The 27,332-nt window shown below is 60.8% G+C and overlaps 2 protein-coding genes across 6 annotated transcripts; both read left to right on the top strand.

Annotated features, from left to right (window-relative positions):
- The first annotated feature begins 6,200 nt into the window (after window positions 1-6,200).
- Window positions 6,201-14,417, top strand: ISOC2 (isochorismatase domain containing 2). Of its 4 annotated transcripts, none has more exons than XM_029074139.2 (6): window positions 6,201-6,227; window positions 9,760-9,894; window positions 10,864-11,076; window positions 12,634-12,704; window positions 13,695-13,812; window positions 13,934-14,417. In XM_029074139.2, exons 2-6 carry the CDS (start codon window positions 9,763-9,765, stop codon window positions 14,012-14,014), a joined length of 615 nt encoding a protein of 204 aa, XP_028929972.1. In that variant the 5' UTR covers window positions 6,201-6,227; window positions 9,760-9,762; the 3' UTR covers window positions 14,015-14,417. The 4 variants fall into 4 exon arrangements, with proteins under 4 accessions (XP_028929972.1, XP_039769307.1, XP_028929977.1 ...); XM_029074144.2 differs by lacking the exon at window positions 6,201-6,227 and adding an exon at window positions 8,695-8,753; XM_029074140.2 differs by lacking the exon at window positions 6,201-6,227 and adding an exon at window positions 8,762-8,880.
- Window positions 14,418-16,118: 1,701 nt separating this feature from the next.
- On the top strand, window positions 16,119-25,766 carry SHISA7 (shisa family member 7). 2 transcript variants are annotated; one of them, XM_029074175.1, is made up of 7 exons: window positions 16,119-16,220; window positions 16,681-16,804; window positions 17,521-18,820; window positions 20,100-20,251; window positions 20,707-20,772; window positions 20,917-21,066; window positions 22,231-25,766. In XM_029074175.1, the coding sequence occupies exons 3-7, from the start codon at window positions 18,177-18,179 to the stop codon at window positions 22,962-22,964; spliced, it is 1,746 nt and encodes a 581-aa protein (XP_028930008.1). In that variant the 5' UTR covers window positions 16,119-16,220; window positions 16,681-16,804; window positions 17,521-18,176; the 3' UTR covers window positions 22,965-25,766. The 2 variants fall into 2 exon arrangements, with proteins under 2 accessions (XP_028930008.1, XP_028930009.1); XM_029074176.1 differs by having other exon boundaries at window positions 18,148-18,820.
- Window positions 25,767-27,332: the final 1,566 nt, after the last annotated feature.

The raw sequence follows: 27,332 nt of genomic DNA on the forward strand, positions 1-27,332 counted from the left end.
GCCGGCGGGGGGCTGCGGCCCGGCCGGGCCCGACGGGGGAGGGGAGGCCGAGGCCATGGAGCCCGCGGGAGCCGCCGACCGGACCGGTCGGACTGGTTCCGGGGCGAGCGGGGCGGGGTCGGGCCGGGCCGCCCCGGCCTTTCCTTCCTAAGGCCGGGCCGACCGGGCGCCGACGAGGTTGCACCGTGTGCGGAGCGCTGGGCCCACCGCTTGGAAGGGACAGTCCGGCCACACGGAGAGGCCGGTCCTGCCCCGCCACGGCCAGTCAGGGCCAGTCGGGGGAGACGGCCGGCCGAGCGAAAGGCAACGAGACCCTAACGAGGCGACATCGGCACGAGAAACACGATCGAGGGGCTGCGCCCCTCGTCGACAACTTAAATCGGGGGACGGTAGACGATTTAGACAGATGAGCACAGTGCGGAGCGGAGGGGGAGGGGCAGGAGCAGAGGGTGGGGAGGGGGAGCAGAGAGAGGCCGGTCCCGCCCCACGACGGGCTCCCGGGCCAGTCGGGGGAGAGGGACGGCCCAGCGAAAGGGAACGCAACACAAACGAGGCGACATCAGCACGAGAAACCCGATCGAGGGGGTGCGCACCTCGTTGACCACATAAACCGGGGGATGATAGATGATATAGACAGATGTGCACAGTGCGGAGGGGAGGGGGACGGGGAGGAGCAGAGGGTGGGGAGGGGGAGCAGAGGGCAAGGGGGACGGGGAGTAGGGAGGTGACTAGACCGTGAGGCCGTCGATGGGCAGGGATTGTCTCTATCTGTTGCCGAATCGTCCGTTCCAAGCGCTTAGTACGGTGCTCTGCACATAGTAAGCGCTCGATAAATACTTCTGAATGAATGAAAGGGTCCCCCTTCCTTCCCCCCTCCCTCCGCCCGGGGATCCCGGCTTCCGAAACCCACCCGGCCCCCGGTCCTCTCCTTTCCCCCCCACCACCGGGGGGACCCAGGCCCCCGGCCTCCCGGCCCACCCGCCTCCCACCCCCGCCCTTCAGGCTGGCGGGGCTAAACGTCCAGCCTCACGCTCGCCCACCCGGAGTTGACGGGGGAGGCCCAAGAGGAGGAACCCCCCCCCCGCCCCCGGCCACATCCCCCTCCTTCTCCTCTGCCCTTGGGGGTTGACCTCGAGCCCGGAGCCGGGGGAAGAACAAAGTCAGCGGGGACTGGGCCCATTGGACAGTTAGGAAAGAGGAGGTGCGGCCCGTTAGGGAAAGGCAACCCAGGCGCCCCGACTTCCAGGCACCGGCCTTCTCCCCCCTCGGCCTCGGCTCCGGCCTCCTCTCGGAGGCTCTTCAGGCTTGTCGATCCCTTAGCTCTCCCTTCCCCTCTAAGTCCGTCTCCCCCGGCCTCCCCGCACCGGCCGTCATTGGGTCTCCAGGAGACCACCTTAAAAGTACCTGGTAAATGATCCCGAGGGGGCCTGGCCTCTCCCACCTGCCACTCATCCAAAGATCGCGTGCTGATTGGATGGGTGGGGGGGGGGATGGGGGATGTGTGTGTATGTATGTGCATGTATGTACGTATACATGTATGTATATATTTTTGCGATAGCACCGGGCCCTCAGCCACCGCACGTCCCTCCCTTGCAAGGGACGGGATGAGGGGGTGGGGGGTGGGCCCGGGTCGAGGGCCTGATTGCTTCTCCCAGCGGGGAATCCGGAAGGGAGAGGACGAGAGAGGAGGGGGAGACTAGGGGGAGAGAGAGCGGCATGGCGTAGTGGACAGAGCCCGGGCCTGGGAATCAGAAGGTCATGGGTTCTAATCCACCACTTGTCTGCTGGCTGACCTTGGGCCTCAGCTACCTCATCTGGAAAATGGGGATTAAGACTGGGAGCCCCTCGTGGGACAACCTGACTACCGTTTATCTATCCCGCCTCCGCCACTTGTCAGCTGTGTGACCGTGGGCAAGTCACTTAACTTCTCTATGCCTCTATGACCTCATCTGTAAAATGGGGATTAACTGTGAGCCTCACGTGGGACAACCTGATGACCCCGTATCTACCCCAGCCCTTAGAACAGTGTTCTGCGCATAGTAAGCGCTTCACAGATACCAACATTATTATTATTATTATTATTATTGTGAGACGCCGCTCTCGGGAGGGTGGGAACCGGTCGACGGTAACCGGGAGGAAGAACCCAGGCGGTCGAGCTCTCTGGGCTGCGCACGATGATGGGTCATTTTGTTTTTCCCGGCGGGGCGGGACTTCGACTGCATTCCAGGTGATGGATTGGTGATGGGCTCCTTCTTCTTGGAAGAGTCGGGATGAGTGAGCGTCCCGGGCCGGGAGAACCAAAGTGTCCGGGATCTTCTGGGTCCGGGCAGGGCAGAGCAGGGCAGGGAGACACGGGAGACCGGGACCAGGTAAGGAGATGCCACCCAGGAAGGTAAGTCACCAGACTTCTGCCTCAATGAGGAGGAGGAGGAGGAGAGGGGATTGATTTTGCCCGTTCTGGGGAGAGGATAGGGAAAATATTCAAATCTGTTATATGATAAGGTCCTGGAGAGCAGGGAAACTACCTTGGAGTTCTATTGCGTGGCTCCCACCGCCCCCAGACTGAAAGCTCGTCGTGGGCAGGGTTGGTGCCTGTTTATTGTACAGTGCTAGGCGCCTAATACAGTGCTTTGCACACAGTAAGCGCTCAATACATACCATTGACTATTGTTATATTGTATTCTCATTCATTCAATAGTACTTATTGAGCGCTTACTATGTGCAGAGCACTGTAGTAAATGCTTGTAATGTACAATTACAGTCTCTGCCCTACTTAGGACTTGGGGTCCAAGGAATCAACACTCCACTCCCCCAACCCCTGGCTTTCGGAAAGATAAATGGTGTAAACTGTCCGGGTATCCAGGTGAGGTGTTGTGAAAAGATCTCAAGGAATGGAAGCTCCAGAACCTCCCTCAGCTGTTCCAAGATTGAATCCCCACAGTTAGATTCTTCCTTGGTCTCTGTGTTTTCCTCACTACAGTTGAAGATCATTTCTGCTCGTTGGGTCCTCTGGGAACATGAGGAGTGACTGCTCAATGACTTCCTCATAGACACCCTCCAGAGACCAAAAGGCAGTTAATATAGCCTCTTCTGCCTTCTGCGGGATCAACACTCTTGAGTCTTTTTATTTCTCTGGTTGTATCCCAGCATGTGGATCTGTGTTTAGCGGATTGCGTACCTGTGTGTATGTGTGTTTCTCCCTACCCAACACACTCCCCACTGGTGACCTGTGTCCCCCTCTTTTCCTTGCTCCCCATAGGACGGTCTTAGCACGACTGGCTCCGTTTTATCAGCTTCGCACCAGGATATCCTGTTGGACATTTCATTGGCCTGGCCCACCCTATCAAGCCAACCTTTCCTCTCAGTTCCCCCCCCCCCTCCACCCCCGACACGAAACAGTGATAATAATTAATAATCATAATTGTGGTATTTTTTTAAGTGCTTACGACGTGCCAGACACCGCCGAGGTATTTACAAGCAAACAGGGTTGGCTATAGTTCCTGTTCCATGTGGGGCTGACAGTCTCAATCCCTATTTTACGAATGAGGTAACTGAGGCACAGAGAAGTGAAATGACTTGCCCAAGGCCTCACAGACAAGCGGTGAGTCAGACTCTCCGCTCTCCCCCCGCCCCCCATCAGTCTGGATTCCTCAAAAGAGACTCTATCCTCCCAACCAGTGAAAAACCTTTGGCTGTGCCAAAGAATGGGGTTGGGAGGTTGGCTCTTCTGTTGAGCTGGGGGTGAGGAGAGTGTCCTTTGGAATAAAAGTCTCCAGGGAGGTGGGTGGAATTAATTACTGTCGGGAAGAAGGAACGAGCAGAAGCGATTGTGCTTAATGTACAAAGGTCCAGAGACTGGAAAGTGATACCCTGTAAGTCACACCGCGCAACAGCTGACGTGAGGTTTCTGTCTCTCCCCAAGTCTCCCTTGGAGATCCAAGATTCTTTCCCTCAAACACTCGTTCTCCTGATAATTGTGGTATTAAGCTGTTACTAGGTGCCAAACCCTATACTAAGCACTAGGGCGCATGCAGTTTATGCGTATTTGACACAATCCCTGTCCCACGGTCTTAAGTAGGAAGGAGGACAAATATTCATTCATTCCATCTGTATTTATTGAGCGCTTACTGTGTGCAGAGTACTGTCCTAAGCGCTTGGAAAGTGCAATTCAGCACCAAAGAGAGGCGATCCCTGCCCCCAACGGGCTCGCAGCCGATGAGAAACTGAGTCACAGAGAAGTTAAGTGAGTTGCTCAAGGTCACACAGGAGGATATCAATCAATCAGTGGTATTTTTGAGTGCTTACTGTGGTCTTTGAAAGGTCAAATGACTGGACTTAGCATCTTTTGGACACATCATCAGGAGGATTCATTTGCTGGAGAAGACACTAATTCAAGGAAAAGTCCCGAGAAAACGAGGAAGAGGCAGACCAGCAGCTAGGTGGATAGATGCCATAATGACAATCTGGAAGAACTGTTAGCAAGATAATAATAATAATAATAATGTTGGCATTTGTTAAGCCCTTCCTATGTGCCAAGCACTGTTCATTCATTCATTCAATAGTATTTATTGAGCACTTACTATGTGCAGAGCACTGTACTAAGCGCTTGGAATGTACAACTCGGCAACCGATAGAGACAATCCCTGCCCAATGACGGGCTCACTGGCCTAAGTGCTGGTGAGATACAAGGTCATCAGGTTGTCCCACGTGGGGCCCACATTCTTAACCCCCATTTTCCAGATGAGGGAACTGAGGCACAGAGAAGTGAAGTGACTTGCCCAAAGTCACAAAGCTGACAAGTGTCGGATCCGGGATTAGAACCCACGACCTCTGACTCCCAAGCCCGGGCTCTTTCCACCAAGCCACACTGCTTCTCCGAATTATGGATCATGGCAGAAATTAGGATGTTCTGGAGAAAATAGCCCGGCATTGGGCAGGGATTGTCTCTATCTGTGGCCGAATTGTCCATTCCAAGCGCTTGGTACAGTGCTCTGCGCAGAGTAAGCGCTCAATAAATACTATTGTGGCTCAGTGGAAAGAGCCTGGGCTTGCGAGTCAGAAGTCATAGGTTCGAATCCTGGCTCTGCCACTTGTCAGCTGTGTGACTGTGGGCAAGTCACTTCTCTTCTCTGGGCCTCAATTACCTCATCTGTAAAATGGGGATTAACCGTGAGCCTCACGTGGGACAACCTGATGACCCTGTATCTCCCCCAGCGCTTAGAACAGTGCTCTGCACATAGTAAACGCTTAACAAATACCAACATTATTATTGAATGAATGAAAATATGTCCTTAGAGTGAATGGGAAACGACTCGAAGACGATGGATAGAAATAATATCGGGTGTGGAGCACTGTCCTAAGCAATTGGGAGAGTGCACTATAAGAGGGTCGATAGACGCATTCCCCTCCCGTAAGGCCTTTACAGGTGGAGGCAGAATTTGAATCCAGAACCTCTGACTATCAGGCCTGTGCTGTGATGACTTGGCCACGGGTTCTACTCCCAGCCTTCTGTCCATTTTACTCCGAGAACTCAGGGCTGGACCCCGATTGCTCTGTCGCGACCCCTGTGACCCCCCAAATCAGTGGAAAGAGCCCGGGCTTCGGAGTCAGAGGTCATGGGTTCGACTCCCGGCTCTGCCACTTGTCAGCTGTGTGACTGTGGGCGAGTCACTTCACTTCTCTGGGCCTCAGTGACCTCATCTGCAAAATGGGGATGAAGTCTGTGAGCCTCACGTGGGACCACCTGATGACCCTGTATCTCCCCCAGCGCTTAGAACAGTGCTCTGCACATAGTAAGCGCTTAACAGATACAAATACGAATATTATTATCCTTTCCAACGCCTGGCTGGCCTCCTTAAGGGCCCCGTCCGCCCCCCCCCCCACCTCCCGCTCTCCTCCACGTCACTCATCCGCCTCCCGGTCCCGATTGGCCAGTCGTCCTTAGCGACCGCTATTGGGCTGACCAATGACGATCGAGGAGGGGGCGGGGCTTCGTTTCCGCGCGGAAGGTGAGGGCGGGGGGAGCAGCGAGGGAGCTGATTGGCCGCCGGCCTCGGGCGGGGGGAGGGAGGGCGGAGCCCGCGTGGTTTGATTGACGGAGGAGGGGCGGGGCCAACGGGGTGGCTGAGGGGAGGGGCCGGGAAGACGCGCGGCCATTGGTCGGTTCTGGGAAAGGGGCGGGGCTTGTAAGGGGGCGGGGTCGGGGCCTCCCTCCCGGAAACGCTGAAGTGAGTCGCGGGTGCGGGTGCGGGAGGAGCCGCGGGGGGTCATGGGAAAGGAGAGGAAGGTTGTCCAACTCTGGGGGGGGGGGAGGCTCCCAGGTCAAAGGTAATAATAATGTTGGTATTTGTTAAGCGCTTACTATGTGCCGAGCACTGTTCTAAGCGCTGGGGTAGACACAGGGGAATCAGATTGTCCCACGTGGGGCTCACAGTCTTAATCCCCATTTTACAGATGAGGGAACTGAGGCACAGAGAAGTGAAGTGACTTGCCCAAAGTCACACAGCTGACAAGTGGCCGAGCCGGGATTCGAACCCATGAACTCTGACTCCAAAGCCCGTGCTCTTTCCACTGAGCCACGCTGCTTCTCTACTTCCCTTCTGCGGCACCTATGTGCTTGGGTCTGTACCCCTTAAGTATCAAACAACCAATCAATCGATTATATTTACTGAGCACTTACCATATGCAGAGCACACAGCTGGGGAACGCACAATAAAACGGAGTTGGCAGACATGTTCCCTGCTTATAATTTAGAGGCACCCCACCCCCAGCTCCAAACCATTTACATAAAAATCCTTCTAGTCTCCCAATTCCCCTATCTGGAATTTATTCAACGTCTGCCTCCCCCGTAGACTGTAAGCTCCTCATGGGCAAAAACTTATCTATCAATTCTATTGTACTCTCCCAAGTGCTTAGAACGGTGCTCTGCCCACAGTGATCACTTAATAAATACCACTGATTAGCTGATTGGAGGATCTGGGCTGAGGGCAATGGATGCTGCTCCCACCCAGTGACCCCCGGCCCCGATGTCCACCCAGAGTCCCGAAATGACCCCTGACTGCTTGCCAGCCAGCGCCAACCACCACCTGGCCCCCCGGTGCCCTTCCAGATGTGGGGCCCGATCCCTGCCAGGTCATCCAGTCTATGCCCCTGGCTCTGAGCAGGGCCACCATTAAAGATCCTGGCCCTCCCTGGGAGCCATCTCACTCTCAGTTGAGCAGAGGGTGGAATTCATTCAATAGTATTTATTGAGCGCTTACTATGTGCAGAGCACTGTACTAAGCGCTTGGGATGAACAAGTCGGCAACAGATAGAGACGGTCCCTGCCGTTTGACGGGCTTACGGTCTAATCGGGGGAGACGGACAGACAAGAACAGTGGCACTAAACAGCGTCAAGGGGAAGAACATCTCGTAAAAACAATGGCAACTAAATAGAATCAAGGCGATGTACAATTCATTAACAAAATAAATAGGGTAACGAAAATATATACAGTTGAGCGGACGAGTACGGTGCTGTGGGGATGGGAAGGGAGAGGTGGAGGAGCAGAGGGAAAAGGGGAAAATGAGGCTTTAGCTGCGGAGAGGTAAAGGGGGGATGGCAGAGGGAGTAGAGGGGGACGAGGAGCTCAGTCTGGGAACGCCTCTTGGAGGAGGTGATAACCGGAGTCCTCAGATAATCCAGAGTCCTTGTGTTTATCACCTGCCTCGGGAGGTCTCCTTGAGGGGCTCCCAGAAGGTGGACTGGGCAGACAATACCTCAGTCCCTCCCGGTCAGTATTCCCCCAGGATAGCAGGGAGGGAAATGAAATCCATGAACTGGACATGCCGAGGGCCTGGGTCCTTCCCACAGCCCAATCCCGCCAACCTAGCCCTGCCCCTGCCTCTCAATCCCAATCTGCCACTCCCTGAGGGGCAACCCCATCCCCACCCTCCACGGGTCCCCACACGGGCCGCGGGGAGTGGTACTTACGGCCTCTGGGCCATCGGTCCCCTGAGCCCGGGCTCAGCTCTGCGGCTTGTCTGGGGGCTGGCGGGACAAAGGTCACCCCCCATTTCCCCATCAGCATGGCCCAGTAGCAAGAACCCGGGCCTGGAAGGCAAAAGGCCCTGGGTTCTAATCCCCCTCTTAATAATCATGTTGGTATTTGTTAAGCGCTTACTATGGGCAGAACACTGTTGGAAGCGCTGGGGGAGATACAGCGTCATCAGGTGGTCCCACGTGGGGCTCACAGTCTTCATCCCCATTTTACACATAATAGTTTTGTTAATGAAATGTACATCGCCTTGATTCTGTTTAGTTGCCATTGTTTTTACGAGATGTTCTTCCCCTTAACTCTATTTATTGCTGTTGTTTTTGTCTGTCTCCCCTAGTTAGACTGTAAGCCCATCAAACGGCAGGGATTGTCTCTATCTGTTGCCGACTTGTTCATTCCAAGCGCTTAGTACAGTGCTCTGCACATAGTAAGTGCTCAATAAATACTATTGAATGAATGAATGTTGGTATTTGTTAAGCGCTTACTATGCGCAGAGCACTGTTTGACGCGCTGGGGGAGATACAGGGTCATCAGGTGGTCCCACGTGGGGGTCACAGTCTTCATCCCCATTTTACAGATAATAATGTTGGTATTTGTTAAGCGCTTAACAAGTACCATAGTAATAATAATAACATCCTTCCGACTCCCAACCCAGGCTCTAATCCACAAGGCCACTCCGCTTCTCTGACTGACCGACCGACTGACCGTCGTGTGCCATCGGTGACTGCCGGGCCCCCATCAGTGCTGCCATTATCTTGGCCCAGCCTCAGTGGTTGTCTCCGGACCCGGTGATCGGGGGGTCTCCTCTGTCACCGGCCAACAGGGCTGCCGTCCCCTGAGCCGAGCGGTAGGACGGTGGCGGAGGAGGAAAGCGCGGTTTATCTTATCGCGCCGACCGGCCCTTCCGAACGGCCGATGGGAGTTTCCAGCCTCGCTGGGACATCCCACCCTAAGGCCAAAAAGACCCGTTTGGCCTCGGGGACAGTGAGGAGGAGCCCACCTGTCTGTCTGTCTGTCTGTCCTGTCTTAGAATGGTGGGAGAGAACCCCCAAAAGTGTGACTGACCCACCAAAAGTGTGCCATCCTAGCTCTCCTAGTTTCTTTTATTGCCTTTTGTTAAGCGCTTACTGTGTGGCGGGCACTAACTAAGAACTGGGGTAATAATGTTGGTATTTGTTAAGCACTTACTATGTGCAGAGCACTGTTGTAAGCGCTGGGGGAGATACAGGGTAATCAGGTTGTCCCACGTAAGGCTCACAGTCTTCATCCCCATTTTACAGATGAGGTCACTGAGGCACAGAGAAGTTAAGTGACTTGCCCAAAGTCACACAGCTGACAAGTGGCAGAGCAGGGATTCGAACCCATCACCTCTGACTTCCAAGCCCGTGCTCTTTCCACAGGATGATCAGGTTGGACACGGTCCCTGTCCCACATGGGGCTCACGGTCTTCGTCCCGTTTTACAGAAGAGCTAACCGAGGCCCGGAGAAGTGAAGTGACTTGCCCTGTCTTTTATACTGTCATAGTGTGCTCTCCCCAATGCTTACTACAGTGCGTACAGTAAGAGCTCAATAAATACGTTTGACCGACTGACGAGGTCAACCGGCGGACAAGTGGCGGAGCGGGGATTAGAACCCAGATCCTTCCGACTCCCAGGCCCGGGCTCTCTCCCACTGGGGTCCCCGCCCCCGCCGCTTCCAGGCCCCCTGACGTGTGTTCCCCCTGCAGGAAATGGCGCGGTCCAGCCTGGGTCGGGTCCTCCCTGGCTCCTCCGTCCTCTTCCTGTGCGACATGCAGGAGAAATTCCGAACCAGCGTCGCCTTCTTCCCTGAGATTGTGTCGGTCGCCGCCCGCATGCTTCAGGTACCTGGGATCCGGATGCTCCCCTAGGCCTGGCCTCCCCTTCCACCCCCAGAGCCCGCTCCCCTCAGAGACTTAAGGTTTCGGGTCCCCTTCCTTAGCTCCTCGTGGGCAGGGATCTAGTAATCCCGGCTCCGCCACTTGTCCTCTGTATGACCTTGGGGAAGTCACTTCACTTCTCTGTGATTCAATTACCTCGTCTGTAAAGTGGGGATTAAGACCTTGAGCCGTATGTGGGACAGGGCCGGTGTCCAGACCGATTATCTTGTACCTCCCCCAGTGCGTAGAACAGCGTCTGGCAGGTCATAAACGCTTAACGAATACCACAGTTATTATTATTATTTTTCCTGCCTCCATTCCCCCGCATCGGACCCGGCTTTTCTCAAGAACCCGGGCAGTCCAGCCCCCACCTCCTTCCAAGCCGCAGGTATCCCTCCTTTAAGCTCCTGGTTCTCCATTCGTTCATTCAGTCCTATTTATTGAGCTCTTACTGTGTGCAGAGCCCTGCACCAAGCGCTTGGGAGAGGGCACTACAACAATAAAGGGACACATTCCCTGCCCACAATGAGCTTACAGTCTAGAGGGGGGCAGGCGGACATTAATATAAATACATTACAGACAGGTACATAAGTGCTGTGGTTCTGTTGGTCTTCCCTCGGGAATCAAAGTTCCTGGCCCCTAATACTATTACTAATGCTAATTACGGTATCTGTCGAGCGCTTACTATGTTCCAGGCACTGTACTAAGCGCCGGGGTAGATACGAGCGAATCGGGTCGGACCCAGTCCCTGTCCCGCGAAGCGCTCGCGGTCCCAATCCCCGTTTTCCAGATGGGGGAACCGAGGCCCGGAGAAGTGAAGCGACTTGCCCCCGGTCCACAGCAGAGCCGGGATTAGAACCCGTGACCTTCCGCCTCCCAGTCCGGTGCTCTCTCCACTACGCTTCTCTGAGTTCCCCTCCGTCCCCCCGGCAGGCGGCCCGGATCCTGGAGGTCCCCGTGGTGCTCACGGAGCAGTACCCTCAGGGCCTGGGCCCCACCGTGCCGGAACTGGGGGCCGGGGGGCTGCGCCCGCTGTCCAAGACGTGTTTCAGCATGGTGACGGCCGAGGTGGAGCGGGAGCTGGAAGCTCGTCCCGGGCTGCGCTCCGTGTTGCTCTGCGGGATCGAGGCCCAGGCCTGTATCATGGTGAGACTCCGAACCCAACCTCACGATCCCGACCTCCTCACCCTCACCTGAGACCCCTTGGTTCCGACCCGCCTGTGCCCTAACGCCAACCTTCTCACTCTGCCTCGAGCTCGTCTATCTCGCCGCCGACCTCTCTCCAGCGCCCCGCCTCTGGCCCGGGACGCCCTCCCTCCTCATATAATAATAATAGTAGTAGTATCTGTTAAGCGCTTACTATGTGCCAAGCGCTGTTCTAAGCGCTGGGGGAAATACAAGGTACTCGCGTTGTCCCACCTGGGGTTCCCAGTCTTCATCCCCATTTTCCAGATGAGGCAACTGAGGCACAGAGAAGTTAAGTGACTTGCCCGAAGTCACACAGCTGACAGGCGGCGGAGCCGGGATTAGAACCCACGACCTCTGACTCCCGAGCCCGGGCTCTTTCCGCTGAGCCACGCTGCTTCTCATATCCGACAGATAATTGCTCTCCCCCGCTTCGGGACCTTATTGAAGGCACGTCTCCTCCGAGAAGCGTTTCCTGACTAAGCCCTCCGCTCCTCTTCTCCCACTCCCTCGTGCGCCGCCCTTACTTGCTCCTTCATTCATCCTCCCATCCCCACGGCACATATGGATAACTCTGTAATTTATTTATTTATATTAATGCCCGTCTCCCCCTCTAGACGCGAGCTTGTTGGGGGCAGGAATGGGTCCATTGTCATATTGTCCTCTGCCGAGCGCTCAGTCCAGTGCTCTGCACTCAGTAAGCACTCAATAAATACAACTGAATGAATGAACGAACCCTGAATTGCTAGGTGTTTAGTACAGTGCAGTTGCTTAATACACGCAGGAAGCATTCGATAAACACCTTCGATTGATCTACTGATTGATTTTCGACCCCATGACAATCCCATCACACTGATTTCTTGCCCGTGAACCTCCACCTCCCGGTCTTGCCCTCCGGCCCTGAATTTTCTTGTTCTAAAAGTCCTCTGGACTGTAATCTCCCCATTGGCAGGGGACTTGTCAACCAGCTCTGTTGTCTTATCGTACTGTCCCAAACGCTTAGTCCAGTGCTCTGCACGTAGTAAGCGCTTGATAAAGCGCTCGATAAAACGGGGAAGCAGCGTGGCTCAGTGGAAAGAGCCTGGGCTTCGGAGTCAGGGGTCATGGGTTCGACTCCCGGCTCTGCCGCTTGTCAGCTGTGGGACTGTGGGCGAGTCACTTCACTTCTCTGGGCCTCAGTGACCTCATCTGTAAAATGGGGATTAAGTCTGTGAGCCTCACGTGGGACGACCTGATGACCCTGTATCTCCCCCAGCGCTTAGAACAGTGCTCTGCACAGAGTAAGCGCTTAACAAATACCAACATTATTATTATTATTATTATTATTATCAAATACCACTGACTGATTCCAACCCTCCGTGGATCCCTGATCCCAGACAGCCCTATTTCCGACCCGAGTCCGCTTCCTCTCCCCTGGCCCTCTTGTTGTCCCTCCCCTCCCTCCCCCGGTGCCTCTTCACGGACTCCAGCCGTCTTCTTCTCCGACTCTGATGCCATAATCCTCCTCTCCCTCTCCAGAGCACAGCTTTGGACCTGCTGGACCGCGGATTGGACGTCCACGTAGTGGCCGACGCCTGCTCCTCCCGCAGGTGACGGGGAGGGCCGTCCCGGGTGGATCCGGCCCGGAGAGCGGGGAGTGGGGAAGAAAAAAGTGGGTGGGATTAGGTGGCATCTACCCCGGCGCTTAGAAGAGTGCTTGGTACATAGTAAGCGCTTAACAAATACCATCATTATTATTCTCAGTTTCCTCAGCCGCCGAACGGGAGTTCAGTCCCTGTTCTCCCTCCTACTTAGACCGGGAGTCCCACGCGGGACGGGGACTGGATCCGGCCTAATAATAGTCGAAATCAGTCGTTAAGTATTGTGTGCCAAGCCTTGTTCTAAGTGCTGGGGTAGATACAAGTTCATCGGGTTGGACACGGTCCTTGTCCCACACAGGGCCCACCGTCTTAATCCCCAGTGTTACCGATGAAGTAATTGAGGCACAGAGAAATGAAGCGGCTGGTCCCACAGCAGACGTGTGGCAGAGCTGGGATTAGAACCCGGCTCCTTCTGACTCCCAAGCCCGTGCTCTATCCACTAGGCCACGCTCCTTCTCCTTACTGACCAACCTCTTGTGGGAGGGGAGCGTGTCCGTTTACTGTCGAAACGTACCCTCCCAAGCTCTTATAACGGTCCTCTGCACACAGGAAGCACTCGATAAATACGATCGAATGAGCGAATGAATGAACTCAACTGGAGAAGCAGCGTGGCTCAGCGGAAAGAGCCCGGGCTCGGGAGTCCAGAGGTCGTGGGTTCCAATCCCAGCTCCGCCTCTTATCAGCTGTGTGACTTTGGGCAAGTCACCTAACTTCTCTGTGCCTCAGTTCCCTCATCTGGAAAACGGGGATCAAGTCTGTGAGCCCCACGTGGGACAACCTGATTGCCTCGTATCTATCCCAGTGCTCGGGACGGAGTAAGCGCTTAACGGTTACCATCATCGTTATTATGGTCTCTACCCCGGCGCTTAGAACAGAGTGAGCGCTTAAATACCGGATTTTAAAAAAGGGAAATGAATAATACCGTGACCCCTTCCCCAGTCAGGTGGACCGACTGCTGGCTCTATCGCGGATGCGGCAGAGCGGAGCCTTTCTGACCACCAGCGAGAGCCTTATCCTCCAGCTGGTGCGCGATGCAGCTCACCCTCGCTTCAAGGAGGTAATGGACTCCTCCGCCCCCACCCCCACCCCCTCCCGCCCCCGGCCCACCCCCAGCCCGCCCACCCCCACCCGCTCCCCGTTTCCCCAGCAACCCCTGCTTCTCTCCTTTCCTCCTCTAGGTTCAGAAGCTCATCAAGCACCCGGCCCCAGACAGTGGCCTTCTTGCTCTCTTCCAAGGCCAGGGCTCCATTCTTGGTTGACCGTCCCCCGACTTTAGTCCCACGTCACGACGCCCTGGATCTCCATCGCTCCCCTCGCGGGCTCGGCCGAGCGGTCCCGCCCGTGCCAAACGGCTCGCCCCCGCTCCGCACCTCCGGGATGGGGCCCGTCCCCCACCCCACCCCCGGCTAGAGGGGGGAAGGCCTTTTTTTTGGTGGGGGGTTGCCCCCGTCTTGCAGAATGGTAGGATGAGGGGCTCGAAGGCCTGCTTGGGGTGTGGGGGGGTTGCTCCCGTTTTGCAGAATGGTGGGATGAGGGGCTCGAAGGGGCGTTTGCCGGAGAGACCGAGCTCGTTGGGCTTCTCCACAGGAATGGGGAGGGACGGTGGTGGGACCCGAGGGGAGCGCCCTCGGTAATAAAAGTCTCCGGGGATTGCGGCCTGCACGGCGTTCACTGATGTGTGGGTCGGAGGGGCTGAGTTGAAAGATAGGGGATAGGAGTGCCTCCCCCGCCCCCCGGCACGGTAAGGATGCCAGCCCCCCTCGCGCACGTACCTGATGGACTTACAGCCAGACCCACCGAGGTGTGGCCTAGTGGAATGGGCACGGGGCCTGGGAGTCCGAGGACCTGGGTTCCGATCCCGGGTCCGCCACATGTCTGCCGTGTGACCTGGGGCGAGTCACTTGATTCTTCTGGGCCTCAGTTCCCTCGTCGATGAAATGAGGATTTAAGGTTGTGAGCCCCATGTGGGGCAGGCACTGTGTCTGACCTGATTACCTTGTATCTACCCCAGTGATCAGAACAATGCTTGGCACATAGTAAGCACTTTACAAATACCACACGTTATCGTTATTAGAATCACACAAAGAGACAGATGCCTTTCTACGCACACACATTCTCTCTCTCTCTCTCTCTCTCTCGCTCGCTCTCTCTCTCACCCACAAGCATCCCCACTCCTTTCCCTTCCCACCCGCCAGTGACACTCGACAGTCAGAATCCCGGGGAGAGGGCTGTGGCAGGAGGTGCCCAGTCGGGGCCCTGGTTCGAGGGGAGAGCCGAGGGGCTGAGCCAGGCGAGGCTGGGGGTGGAAGGGGGCGGGGGGCCTGCCCGGAGCCCACAGGGGAAACTGAGGCGGCGGGAGAGGGCCGGGCCGAGTCACGTCCATCAGCCCCCCGGATCGCAGCCCTCACCGGGACCGCCGACCGCTCCCGTCGGAGACCCCCGCAACCAGCCCCTCGCCCTCGGCGCTCCCCCGCCTCGTCTCCGAGAGGCGGCCGCCTCTCCGACCACTCTTCCCTTTTCCCAGTCCTCCCCCCCACTTCCCCTCTGGAGTCTCCTGCCTCCCGTTTCCCGGCCCCGCTGCAGTTGCCATGGCAACGGGATTCTATTCTGCTCTGGGAACACGGTGGCCTGGGTTCCTGTACCCGCCGCGCTAATCCCTCCCCTCACCACGGACGCCTCCCCCTCCCCCCCACCCCGGCCGCCCCCCACGATGGCATGGGGTGGGGGCTGCTTTCCTAGGGGAGGGGACAACCCCGGGGGATTTCCCGAGAGGGTGGACCCGGCCGGGGAGGGATGCGGACGCCCCCCCATCCCCCTGCCATCATCTGCTTCGCGCCTCTCCCCGTCCCCGGGCGGGCACCTGCCCCTGGGGTGGGGCGTCCTGGACTCTGGGGGGTGGGAAGGGGCTGGGGGAGCAGGGCCCAGCCGGAGTGGCACCCAGTCGCTCCTTTCTCAACGAGGGCGCAGAGAGGGGGGAAGGACCCGCCTTCCGGGGGTGGGGGGCCCGAAGCGTAACCTCCAGAGAAAGAGACGGCCGCCCTGGGCAGAGACGAGAGACGCTTGACTAGAGAGGGATGGGAAGGGGAGAGTAGAGCGGGTGGGGGTCCGGACCCCCCCCCCTCCGCCCTTCGGCCGGGGGGTGGGGGGCGGCTCGTCACCCCCCGAGCCCCTCCCCTCTTGGGAAGGAGGGGAGGTGTGAGTGTGAGTGTCAGTGTGCGAGCGTGGTGGTGTCTCCGGGCGCAGCCGCCGCAGCGTCCCCCTCCCCTTTATCTGCCCGCCCCCCGGGACCCTCCTCTTCCCGAGATCGGGGGGAGCGGCGGCGCCCCCCGGCCCGCCCCCCGACCCCCTCCTCCCCTCCCTCCCTCTCTCCATCCCTCCGGGGGCCATTTAGCATTGGCTGCCGGACGAGGCGGCGGAGCGACCGGGCCGGGAGAGGAGCCCCAGGCCCGCCGGCTCCGGGAGCGGGTAAGGAGGCGGGGATGGGGCAGGACGCGCCGGACCCAAACAGGTGCAGAGACACGGGAGAGACCCCCTCCCCATCCCTCCCTCCCTCCCGGCCTGAAATGGAGCCGGAGGGATGGAAATGGAGCCGGGGAGGGACGGAGCCGGGCGGAGACAGCTCAGAGAGAAGGCGATGGAGACCCAGGGACGGGGAGAGACGGAGCCGGGGACGGGGGGTGGACCGACGACCTGGGATCAGTTTCCTCTCCGTCTTTCTCTGCATCCCCCACCCCGCGTGGACCGGTCGGACTTCGGGGGTGGTCGCGGTGGGGAGGGGGGCCTTGGATCCATTTCCCTTCCTCAGATTCGGGAGGAGGGAGTCTCGTGTTTCCCGGACAATTATCTCCCCGCGCCCGCCTCCCCTCCTCTCGATCTCTCCGTCTCCTCTCAGCCCGTCTTTTATCTCTGCACCTTTCGGATTCAGGGTCTCTTGCCGGTCCCTCTCCTCATCCCCGTCTCTTTCCGGCTCCGGCCATGGGGTCCCCCCTCCTCAAGCACCCGCAGACCCAGATTTCCCCGGAGTTCACCCACACCTCGTAGCCACAAAGGTGGGTGAGGGAGGCCGGGGCTGGGGGTGGGAAAAGGGGGGATGGGGGAGAAGGGGAGAGGACAGATCCTGAGGAGGGAAGTGGGAGGAAGGAGAGAGGGGGCCGGGGAGTGGGAGGGAGGGCAGGTGGGAGGTCGGGTTTGGGAAGAGGATCCAGAGGCTTTGTGTGTGCGAGACGGGGGGGCGTGTGGGGGGGGCGGGAGGGATTGTGTGTCTCTGCGTGTGTGTGTGTGTGTGTGTTTTTGTGGGTGCGTGCACGCCCAAGAGGCTCTGCATGCCAAGGACCGGGGATGGGGGGGCCTCTCCCCTCTCCGCCTCGGTGTTGTCTCTCGGCTCCTTCCCCTTTCCCCCCCTCTGCACGTCGGTCGTGTTTTCGCGTGTGTGTCGGTGTGGGAGGGGGGTCGTGTGTTCGCGGGGGGGGGGGGGTCGAGTGTGCCGCCCTCCGCCTCCTCGTAATATGTTCCCGATCCGTGTCCGAATGCGTGTGATGTGTTGAGGGTCAGGGTGATCCCGGGCGGTCCTGCCTCTGTATAGTTGTAGTGGGGGAGTCGCGCGTGTGTGTGCGTGTGTCGGGGTCCAGTTGCAGCCGTGTCTACCCGGGCAGACGTCCAGGTGCAGTTGCGGGTGTTGTGCGTCTTCGAGTGTTGCCGGTGGGTCCGTGTGTCATTGTGTCTATGTGTCATTGTGTGTCCGTCTCTCCCTCCCCTCTCCTGCCAGTGACAGAGCGGTGGCTGTGCGGTTGCCATGGAAACACCAAAGGCCTCGGCCGGGTGACTGACTGGGGACGGAGGGGTGTCAGCTCTCCCTCTCTCCAACTCCCCACCCCGGCGCCATCCTGAGCACCCCCTCGGCCAGACCCCCCCCCCCAAAAAAAAATAAACCGACCCTCAGCTAGGGACTCCAAACAAGTCCCCGGCACAAACTAGAGGACCTGCCCAGCTCCCTCCTCCACTTTGGCAGGCTCCCCCCGCCTCCCCCTCCCGGGGGGCTTCCCATCCGGGACGGACCCCGGCCTTTTCCCTCCCACCAGGGATTCCAGCGACCCCTTTCCCTCCCCCATCCGTTCCCCCCCCCCCCCGACCCTCGCAAAGGACATCGTCCCCCTCCTCCGGCCTCCCCCGACGGCCAGAGAGGCCGGGGCCCACGGGGAGCGGGAGGAGTCCGTGTGTGTCTCTGTGTCTGTGTGTGCCTGTGCCTGAGTGGATCTGTGTGGGTTCCGAAGTGGGCCCCTCCCCAGTCACTTGGGAGTGAAAGCCTGTCCGTCTCTCTCCCCCCCCCATTTCTTTCTTTCTTGCCCCCACCTTCTTGGCCTCTCTCCCGGCCTGTCCGCGTCCCCTCCGCCAGGGTCGGTCCTCCCTGCCGCCTCCTCCGCCATGCCGCCCTCCGGGCCCGCGCTGCTGCTGTTGGCCTCGGCGGCCCTGGCCGTCCTGGCGGGCGGCCGCCCCGCCAACCTGTCGGCCGGCCCGACGGCTCCCTCGGGAGGGGCCCTGCCGGCCCTCCTGGCCCACCTGCGCCGTCTGACGGGGGGCTCGGCGGCGGGGGGCAACGGCACGGGGGGCGGGGGCGCGGCGGCCCGGGCCCCTCCGCCGGCCGAGCTCTGCCACGGCTACTACGACGTGATGGGCCAGTACGACGCCACCTTCAACTGCTCGACGGGCTCCTTCCGCTTCTGCTGCGGCACCTGCCATTACCGCTTCTGCTGCGAGCACCGGCACATGCGGCTGGCCCAGGCCTCCTGCTCCAACTACGACACCCCGGTGTGGGCCTTCACCCCGCCGCCCGCCGGGCCCGGCGGCGGGCCGCGGGCCGGCCAGGCCGGCTGGCTGGACGGCAGCCGGGCCGGCGGCGGGGCGGGCGGCGGGGCCGGGGGCCGGCCGGGCGAGGGGCCCGGGGGCAGCACGGCCTACGTGGTCTGCGGGGTCATCAGCTTCGCCCTGGCCGTGGGCGTCGGCGCCAAGGTGGCGTTCAGCAAGGCCTCGCGCGCGCCCCGCGCCCACCGAGAGATCAACGTGCCCAGGTGGGCCCGGCGGGGGGACGGGGGCGACGACGACGACGAGGAAGGGTCGGGGGAGCGGGGGAGCCTGGGGATCAATCGATCTGTCGATCGAGAGGCCTGGGAGGAGGAGGAGGAGGAGGAGGAAGGACGGGGACCGGGGGGTCGGGTGCGGGGGGTGCCTGGAGATCAGTCAGTCGGTCGATCAGTCAATTGAGAGGCCTGGGAGGAAGAGGAAGGGCAGGGACTGGGGGCTGGGGGTGGTGGGGAAGCCTGGGGATCAATCAATCGATTGAGAGGCCTGGGAGGAGGAGGAGGAAGGGCAGGGACTGGGGCGTTGGAGGGGGAAGCCTGGAGAGAAATTGAACACTTACTACATGCAGAACACTGTACTAGACGCTGGGGGGAGTACAATGCAACAGAAGTAGCAGACCCGCTCCCTGCCCTCAAAAAGAAGCAGTGTGGCCCAATGGATAGAGTGTGGGCTTGAGAGTCAGAAGGCCCTGGGTTCTAAACCCAGCTCCGCCACCGGTCCGCTGGGTGACCTTGGGCGAGTCACTTCACTTCTCTGGGCCTCAGTCCCATCCTCCGCAGAATGGGGATTAAGACTACGAGCCCCACGTAGGAGGGGGCGGTGGGGCGAGCAACCTGGCGACGGAGGGGAGCGGCCTGGGGACAGCCGGAGCGGCCCTCGGGAATTGGGGGAGGAACCTGAGGGTGGAAGGGAGCAGACCGGAGATGGGGGGAGCGGGCTAGGGATGGAGGGGAGCAGCGTGGGGACGGTGGGAGAAGCCCAGAGATCGGGAGAGCAGCCCGGTGAGGGGGGGAAGAGCCCGAAGATGGAGGCGGGGGCCGGGGGGGCAGCCTGAGGTCGGAGAGAAGAGCCGGGGAACGGAAGGGAGCAGCCTGGGGACGGAGGGGAGCAGCCAGGAGATAATAATGATAATAATCGTAATAATGGTATTTGTTAAGTGCTTACTATGTGCCCAACACTGTTCTAAGCGCTGGGGTAGATACCGCGTAGTCAGGTTGTCCCACGTGGGGCTCACAGTCTTAGTCCCCATTTTGTAGATGAGGTAACTGAGGCAAAGAGAAGTTACGTGGCTTGCCCAAGGTCACAGAGCAGACGAGTGGCAGAGGCGAGATGGGGAGAGCAGCCTGGGTAGGGGGGGAAGAGCCTGAGGGTGAAGGGAGGAGCCCAGGGACGGGTCAGAAGGGTCGGGGCCCCGGGCGGAAGAGTCGGGGCGAGGGCGACGTGTCCGGAGAAGACCCTGACCCTCCGGCTGTCACTGCTCGCCCCCAGGGCTCTGGTGGACATCCTGAGGCACCAGGCCGGGCCAAGCTCCCGCTCGGACCGCGGTCGCAGCAGCTCACTGACCTCTGGAGGGGTCGGCTCCGACAACGGGCCCCCGCGGCCCCCCAAGAACCTCTACAACCCCGTCAAGGGCAATCATGGTGAGGGGGTGGGGGTCTGTGGAGATGGGAGGGACGGGGGCGGCGGGTGGAGGGGGGAGGGGAGCAGGGGGGTTGTGCGTGTGTCTGCCCTTGGCTCTGTGCTCCCCAAACTATTATCCCAACGGGTGTCTCTCCCCGCCTCCTCCCCATCTCTTCGACTGTCTCTGAAATCGCCTTCCCTCGTCGACCTCTCGATCCATCTTTAACGGTCTCTCTCCCGTCTCCTTTTCTCTCTCCATCACCTCGCCCTCCCCGCCTCTCTGTCCCCCTCCCTCTTCCCCTCTCCGTGTATAACGCTCTTTCCTGTCTCGCTCCCGCTCCCTCTCTCTCTCTGATCTCTGTCCCTCCCCCTCACACTTCCGTCTCTTGTGTTTCTTCCCTGCCTCGCTGATGATCCATCCGGCCCTGCCTTTCCGCGCCGTCCCCTCTCCGTCCCCTGTCTCTCCCTCACCCAGAAAACCTCCATCACAACTACATCCACTTGAACATCAACAGCCCCAAGCACCACGCGGCCACCCTGGGTAGGTGAGGGCTGCCAGGAGGGGCGGGTTGAAGAGGCCGGGGGCGGTGCCTTGAAGGGGCCGGGGAGGACCCAGGGTATAAAAGGGGGCGGAGGGGCCTGGGAAGGAAAGGTCATGACCCGGTCCTGTCCCGGTCCTCCCCAGACTGGCGGGTGCCTCCCCCGCCGAGCCCTTCCCTGCAGTACTCCTCGCTCACCTGTTCCCGCTCTTTCCACAACCTGTCCCACCTGCCCCCCTCCTACGAGGCCGCGGTCAAGTCCGAGCTCAACCGCTACTCCTCGCTCAAAAGGCTCGGTGAGGCTGAGGGGAGGGTGGGGCGGGGGGGATCGAGGGGGTCGGGGTGGGCCCGAGATGGGGATGGAGCTGGGGTGGAATGGGGGAGGAGGGGGGATGAGGTCTGGGGTGGAGTGGCGGGGGGGGGGGGGTGGAGGAGTAAGTTTGAGGTGGAGTGGCTGAGGTGGGGGAAGAATAGGCTTGGGGCGCATGGGTGAGGAGGGGGAAAAGGTCTGGGGTGGCGTGGGTCAAGTGGGGGAATAGGTTTGGGATGGCATGGGTGAGATGGGAGAATGGGTCTAGGGTTGCATGGGTGAGGTGGGAGAATAAGTTTGGGGTGGCAGGGGTGAGAGGAGGGGAATGGGTCTGGGATGCAATGCGTGAAGTGGGAGAGGAATCGGTTTGGGGTGGCATAGGTGAGGTGGGAGAATGGCTCTAGGGCGGCATGGGTGAGGTGGGGGGAGAGGTTTGGGGTGGCAGGGGGGAGGTAGGGGAATAGGTCTGGGGTGGCAGGGGTGAGGTGGGGGAATAGGTCTGGGGTGGCAGGGGTGAGGTGGGGGAATAGGTTTAGGGTGGCATGGGTGAGAGGAGGGGGATAGGTCTGGGGTGGCAGGGGTGAGGTGGGGGAATAGGTCTGGGGTGGCAGGGGTGAGTTGGGGGAATAGGTTTAGGGTGGCATGGGTGAGAGGAGGGGGATAGGTCTGGGGTGGCAGGGGTGAGGTAGGGGAATAGGTCTGGGGTGGCAGGGGTGAGGTGGGGGAATAGGTTTAGGGTGGCATGGGTGAGAGGAGGGGGATAGGTCTGGGATGCAATGGGTGAGGCGGAGGAAGGGGTTTGGGGTGGAATGGGTGAGGTGGGGAATAGGTCTGGGAAGGCGTGGGTGAAGTGGGAGAGGAATGGGTTTGGGACGGCATGGGTGAGGTGGGAGAACGGGCTTGGGGTGGCAGGGGGTTGGGGGAACGGGTCTGGGGTGGCAGGGGCCAGCTGGGGGGATAGGTGCGGGGTGGGGGAAGGAACAGAAGTAGGGGCGGGGGCAACGGGGGTGAGGTGGGGCCTGGTGGAATTGGGGGGGTGACCGGGGGTGCGTCGGGGGGGCGGGGAGGGCCGCCGGGGGTCCGGCGCCAGGTCCCCGCGCCCGCCCGCCCATCCCCTCTCCGTCCCTCCGTCCCTCCTTCCGTCCGGCAGCGGAGAAGGACCTGGACGAGGCCTACCTGAAGCGTCGCCACCTGGCCGAGCTGAGCCGGGGCACGCTGCCGCTGCAGGCCCTGCGCCGGGGGGGCCCGGCCGGAGCCCCCTTCTGCGGCGGCGACGGCTGGGGGGTCCCCGAGGAGCCCGGCCTGGGCCTGGGCCCGGGCCCCAACCCCCGCCGGGTCATGTCCCAGGAGCACCTGCTGTCCGAGGCCGGGGCCGGGCCCCGCGGGTCCCGCTACGAGCTGACCCTGCCGCGGGCCCGGATGGTGGCCCCGGACCGGCTGCTCCTGTCCCGCGAGGCCCTGCAGTCCCAGGAGAGGCTGCTCCTGTCCCCGCCCCGCAGCCCCTCCGCCGCCCCGACCCCGGGCCCCCCCGCGGCCCCGGGGCCGCCCCCGCCGGGCCCCGACCTCCCCCGCGGCCTGGCCGCCTCCCAGTCCAACCTGCTGCTGGCCGCGGGGCCCCCCACGCCCCTCCACGCCTCCCCCGGCCTGCCCCCTCCCCACCTGCACCACCACCATCACCACCACCTGCATCACCACCACGGGTCCCCGCAGCCCGCCGCCTGGGCCGGGGGCGGGGGCGCCTCCGACGGGGCGGCCAACCCGGCCACCCTGGGCCGGCGCCCCGCCTTCCAGCGGCAGAGCACCGTGGAGCAGCTGCAGTTCATCCCCGGTCACCACCAGCCCCAGCACCTCCGCACCGGCAGCAAGAACGAGGTCACCGTCTGAGGGGCGGGGACGCCGGGCCCACCCCGGGCCCGCTGCCCAGGAGCCCGGGCCCTCCGGGGAGGGGGGGAGACGGCATCGCCGGAGGCCTCCGGGGGGCCGTCCCTCTCTCGGGGAGACCCCCCCGCCCCCGGATCCCCGTGACCCCTCCTCCTCCTCTTCCGTTGATGCCTGGAGAGGCCTCCCCTCGTGGTGACCTCATCACCAAAGGCTCCTCCGTGACGCCACCTCCAGAGACCCCCCCCCAACACACACACCCCCTCCCCCCTTGGCAATAGCACCGGGGACTCTCTCTTCCGGCTCCGGTGGCCCTCCCTACTTTGTAGTGTCACCCCCTCCCACACACACACAGACACACACACACACCAGAAGGTCCTTCCACGGTGACGACGTCGGCTTCGGAGGCCCCGTCCTCTCCGGCGATGCCATCTGCAGAGGCTGTGCCCGCTTCGGTGACGTCACGTCCGGGGCCCCTCGCTTCTGAACGCCGCTCTTCTCGCCGAAGACCCCCTCCGATGTCGGCGACGGGCAGCCCGACCGGACGGAGGCCCCGTCCGCCCGTCCGGAGAGTCCTGCCTCGTGGCCGAAGGCCCCTCCCCGCTCCGGCATCCGAACTGCCGTCGGCTCCTCCTTAGTAGGCCGGTAGTCGCCGTGGGCCGCTCCCCGCCCGCTACGACGGAGCCGGGTCGGGTTGGCGCTGAGCTAAATCTGGCACAGCCGGAGCCGGGTTTAGGTGCCCCTCCGACGCCCCGGTAGCCTCACGGTTCTCCCGTCTGGGGCCGAGCAGCTGCGGCCCAGTGACCGCCATCCATCCACCCGACTGGACGCGAGCCCGGGGCCCGCCCGGATGTGACTCCAACCTTAGGCCTGGGGGCCAGCGGCCCACGAAGCCGACCGTGGCCGTGCCCCGAAGGAAGCGAGGCCCGGACCCCTTCCGTTTCGGTCCGGACCCGCTTCTCTTCCGGCTCGGACCCGGACCCGTCGTAGACACCGAGGTTCGGGATCCCGTCGGTGGGATTTCCAGCCCAAGCGGGGCCCCGGCCCTGTGGCGTCGTGTCTCCTCCAGAGACTTCATCCGCTTCGGTCGTGCCGACCGGGGATATCCCCTCTGGAGACTCCCCCCTTATCTCTGGAGTTCTCCTCCTTTGGGATGTCACCTCCAGTGCCTCTCCCTCCCAGTCCGTCCGCCTCCCGTCCTCCGTCGGAGGCGTCCTCCCTCCAGACCGCGACCCCTCCGGCGACGTCCCCCCTCCCCCCCGGTAGGTCGTTCCCTTTCGGTGGCGTCACTTCCCTCGGCCACCGCGGTGATGCTGTGCCCTCTGTTGTCCCCGTGACCCTGGGGACAACCTCGCCCCGACTTGGGGTGTCATTTCTCCCTGGCCTCCGAGGATGCCACTTTTCCTCCTTCCCAGATCCGGGATGACATCCCTTCCTCCCGATGGCCTCCGATGACCTCGTCCCTTACCAGTCCCCTCTCGGTGACGTCTCGGCCTTCTTGACGGCCTCCCCCTTACCCCCCCCCCCGTCCCCTGGGCCGACGCCCCCGGAGGCGCCCTCCCCGTGGAGGGTGGGGATGTCCCTCGCCCCGTCCTGTGTCCCCCCGGATGCCATCCCCGCCCGATCCCCACCGTCCCGTGTCCCGGGGCTGTTGCTGGTGTCTGATGACCTGACCAGTGGCCTTTGATGATGCCCGCCCCGGCCCAGGGCTGAAGGTAGGAAAGGGATGGTGGGGGGAGGCAGGCAGCCCCCTGCCCCCCACCGACTCAGACTATTCTCTTTCCTCTTTCCATACTCCTTTGCTTCCCCTACAGCCTCCTGGGGTGGGGGTGGAAGTCCCCTCCCCCCCGCCCCCCGGGAACGCACAAGGATGCCCCCCCAACTCCACCCTGTGTACATAGCCATGATGGGGGGGGGGCGGTCACCCCCTCCACACTAAAGGGCTAAAGTCCCCCACCCAGCCCCCTGGGGCAAGGCGGGGGCCTCCCCTCCCCGGGCCGTCTTCCCCCAGTCCTCACGTTGGCATGTCCACCCTCCCTCCCACCTGCCCTCCTTCCCTCCCTCCCTCTCTCCCTCCTTCCCTTCCCCTCCCCGCCACCCACCCACATCGTGCCGTAAGCGTGACAGTTCCTCTCCCGTCCTCCCTCCCGTCTTCCATGTCTGTTCGGGGAGGGTGCGGGGAGGGGGATTCTTGGACGAGGATGGCGGCGGGGGTGGGGAGGGGTCACAGAGCAGAGGCTCCTCTAGCTCTTGCCCAGATTGTGTTTGAGGCCTCTCCCCGGGCCCTCCCCGGTGGCCCCCCACACGTCTGAACGTGGGGAAGCCTGCACAATAGTCCTGGGGCTCTCAGAACCCAGGCATCCTGTCTCCCCCGACCCTACTAGCTCCCGGCCCCCCGGCCCCCCGACCGGCACAGGCATCGAGCCCCCTCCCTCTCCCTCCCGGCTTTCTGCCCCACTCGCGGTTCCCGGCCCTGGATCCGGACGGCTCCCCGCTATTTCCCTCGGACAACCCGGTTGTCCTGCTTCTCCCCCCGGCCCTCCCGAATAAGCCATAGGAGTAGAGGGGCCCGGGATGGGAGCAGGGAGGGGAAAGGGATCTCCCTATGGAATTGGGACCCGACTCCTCGCCTGCTCCGTGGGGTCCCCCGCTTTTAACCTCTCTGTGCCATAACCACGCCCCCGGAGGGGACGCTCACCCTGTTCTCGGGCTCCCCCAGATCGGCTAGGTCCCCCTCTTCCTCCCCGGGAAGCCGGACTCGCTGTAACTTTGGGAGATTTTTTTGGAATAAACAGATGTTTTCCTGTTTCTGGTCCTAAGGTCTGTTACGGAGAGTGGGAAGGAGGGGATGGTATTTGCTGAGCGCTTACTGCGGGTCAAGCACTGATAGAGAAGCAGCGGGGCTCAGTGGAAAGAGCCCGGGCTTGGGAGTCGGAGGTCGTGGGTTCTGATCCCGCCGCTTGTCAGCTGTGTGACCGTGGGCAAGTCACTTCGCTTCTCTGGGCCTCAGTTCCCTCCTCCGTAAAATGGGGGCGAAGACTGCGAGCCCTACGTGGGACCACCTGACCAGTCACCATGACTTGCGTGCGGTGAACTGTCGGTCGATCGTATTTATTGAGCACTTCCCGTGTGCAGGACCCTGGACCGGGTGCTAGGGAGAGTCCGGCGTAACAATATAACAGGAGGAGGTGGGGTTTTAGGAGGGCTTGAAGATGGGGAGAGCGGTGGACCGGTGGATTTGCGAGGAGCGGGGAATCCAGAATAGGACTTGGCTTCTTCCTAGCCTGAATGACAGGAATGGCGATGGGGGGAAAACGGGAGGTTGGGAAGAGCAGGGATGGTCACTCTGCTATTGACCGTTCGTCAGGCCTTAAACCGGGCGGCTCAGGTCTCAGATGGCCCATCGCCTGTCCGGTACAGATGTGCTTCCAGGTGCCTTTGTGTCTGACGTTTTTATTTTCAGAGCCCAGCCTCCCTCAGCCTTGGTTCCTTCCTCTGAGTTCTGCGACTCAGAATCAACTCCCGTGTTCATGGGGACTTGGAAAAGGAACGCAAAGGTTCTAGAGTAAGTAGAGACGGGGGACAGGGGTCACCGCAATCCCGGCTCTGCTGCTTGTCTGCTTGTGGCTGTGGGCGAGTCACTTCACTTCTCTGGGCCTCGGTTGCCTCGTCTGTAAAATGGGGATAGAGACTGTGAGCCCCACATGGGACAGGGACTGTGTCCAACCCCATTTGCTCGTATCCATCCTAGCGTTTACTATGGTGCCCGGCACACAGTAAGCATTTAACAAGTATCATTAGTATTATTATTATTATTGTTACCACAGAGAAACGCTCTAAGGATGGGTGTCCTTGGACCCTCTCCTCGCCCCCACACACTCCTGACACACCCTTGCTTCTGGTTCCCCACCCAGTTCCAGGCACCTCGTCCCCACCCCTTACCCCCAGGCTTTCTCCCTTCATCCCGATTCCTGTCCCTGAATCCAAACTCTCCCCCCTATTTCCCTCGGACAATCCTGTTGTCCTGCTTTTTTTAATGGTATTTGCTAAGTGCTTACTATGTGCCGGGCACTGTAATAACGTTGGTATTTGTTAAGCGCTTACTATGAGCCGAGCACCGTTCTAAGCGCTGGCGTGGATACAGGGTAAACAGGTTGTCCCACGTGAGGCTCACAGTCTTCATCCCCATTTTGCAGATGAGGGAAATGAGGCACCGAGAAGTTAAGTGACTTGCCCAAAGTCACACGGCTGACAGGTGACGGAGCCGGGATTAGAACCCTTGACCCCTGACTCCTAAACCCGGGCTCTTTCCTGTATTAAGTGCTGGGATAGATACAAGCTAATCGGGTTGGATACAGACCCTGTCCCCTGTAG

Source organism: Ornithorhynchus anatinus, chromosome 10 (assembly GCF_004115215.2).
Source record: "Ornithorhynchus anatinus isolate Pmale09 chromosome 10, mOrnAna1.pri.v4, whole genome shotgun sequence".
NCBI lineage: Eukaryota > Metazoa > Chordata > Mammalia > Monotremata > Ornithorhynchidae > Ornithorhynchus > Ornithorhynchus anatinus.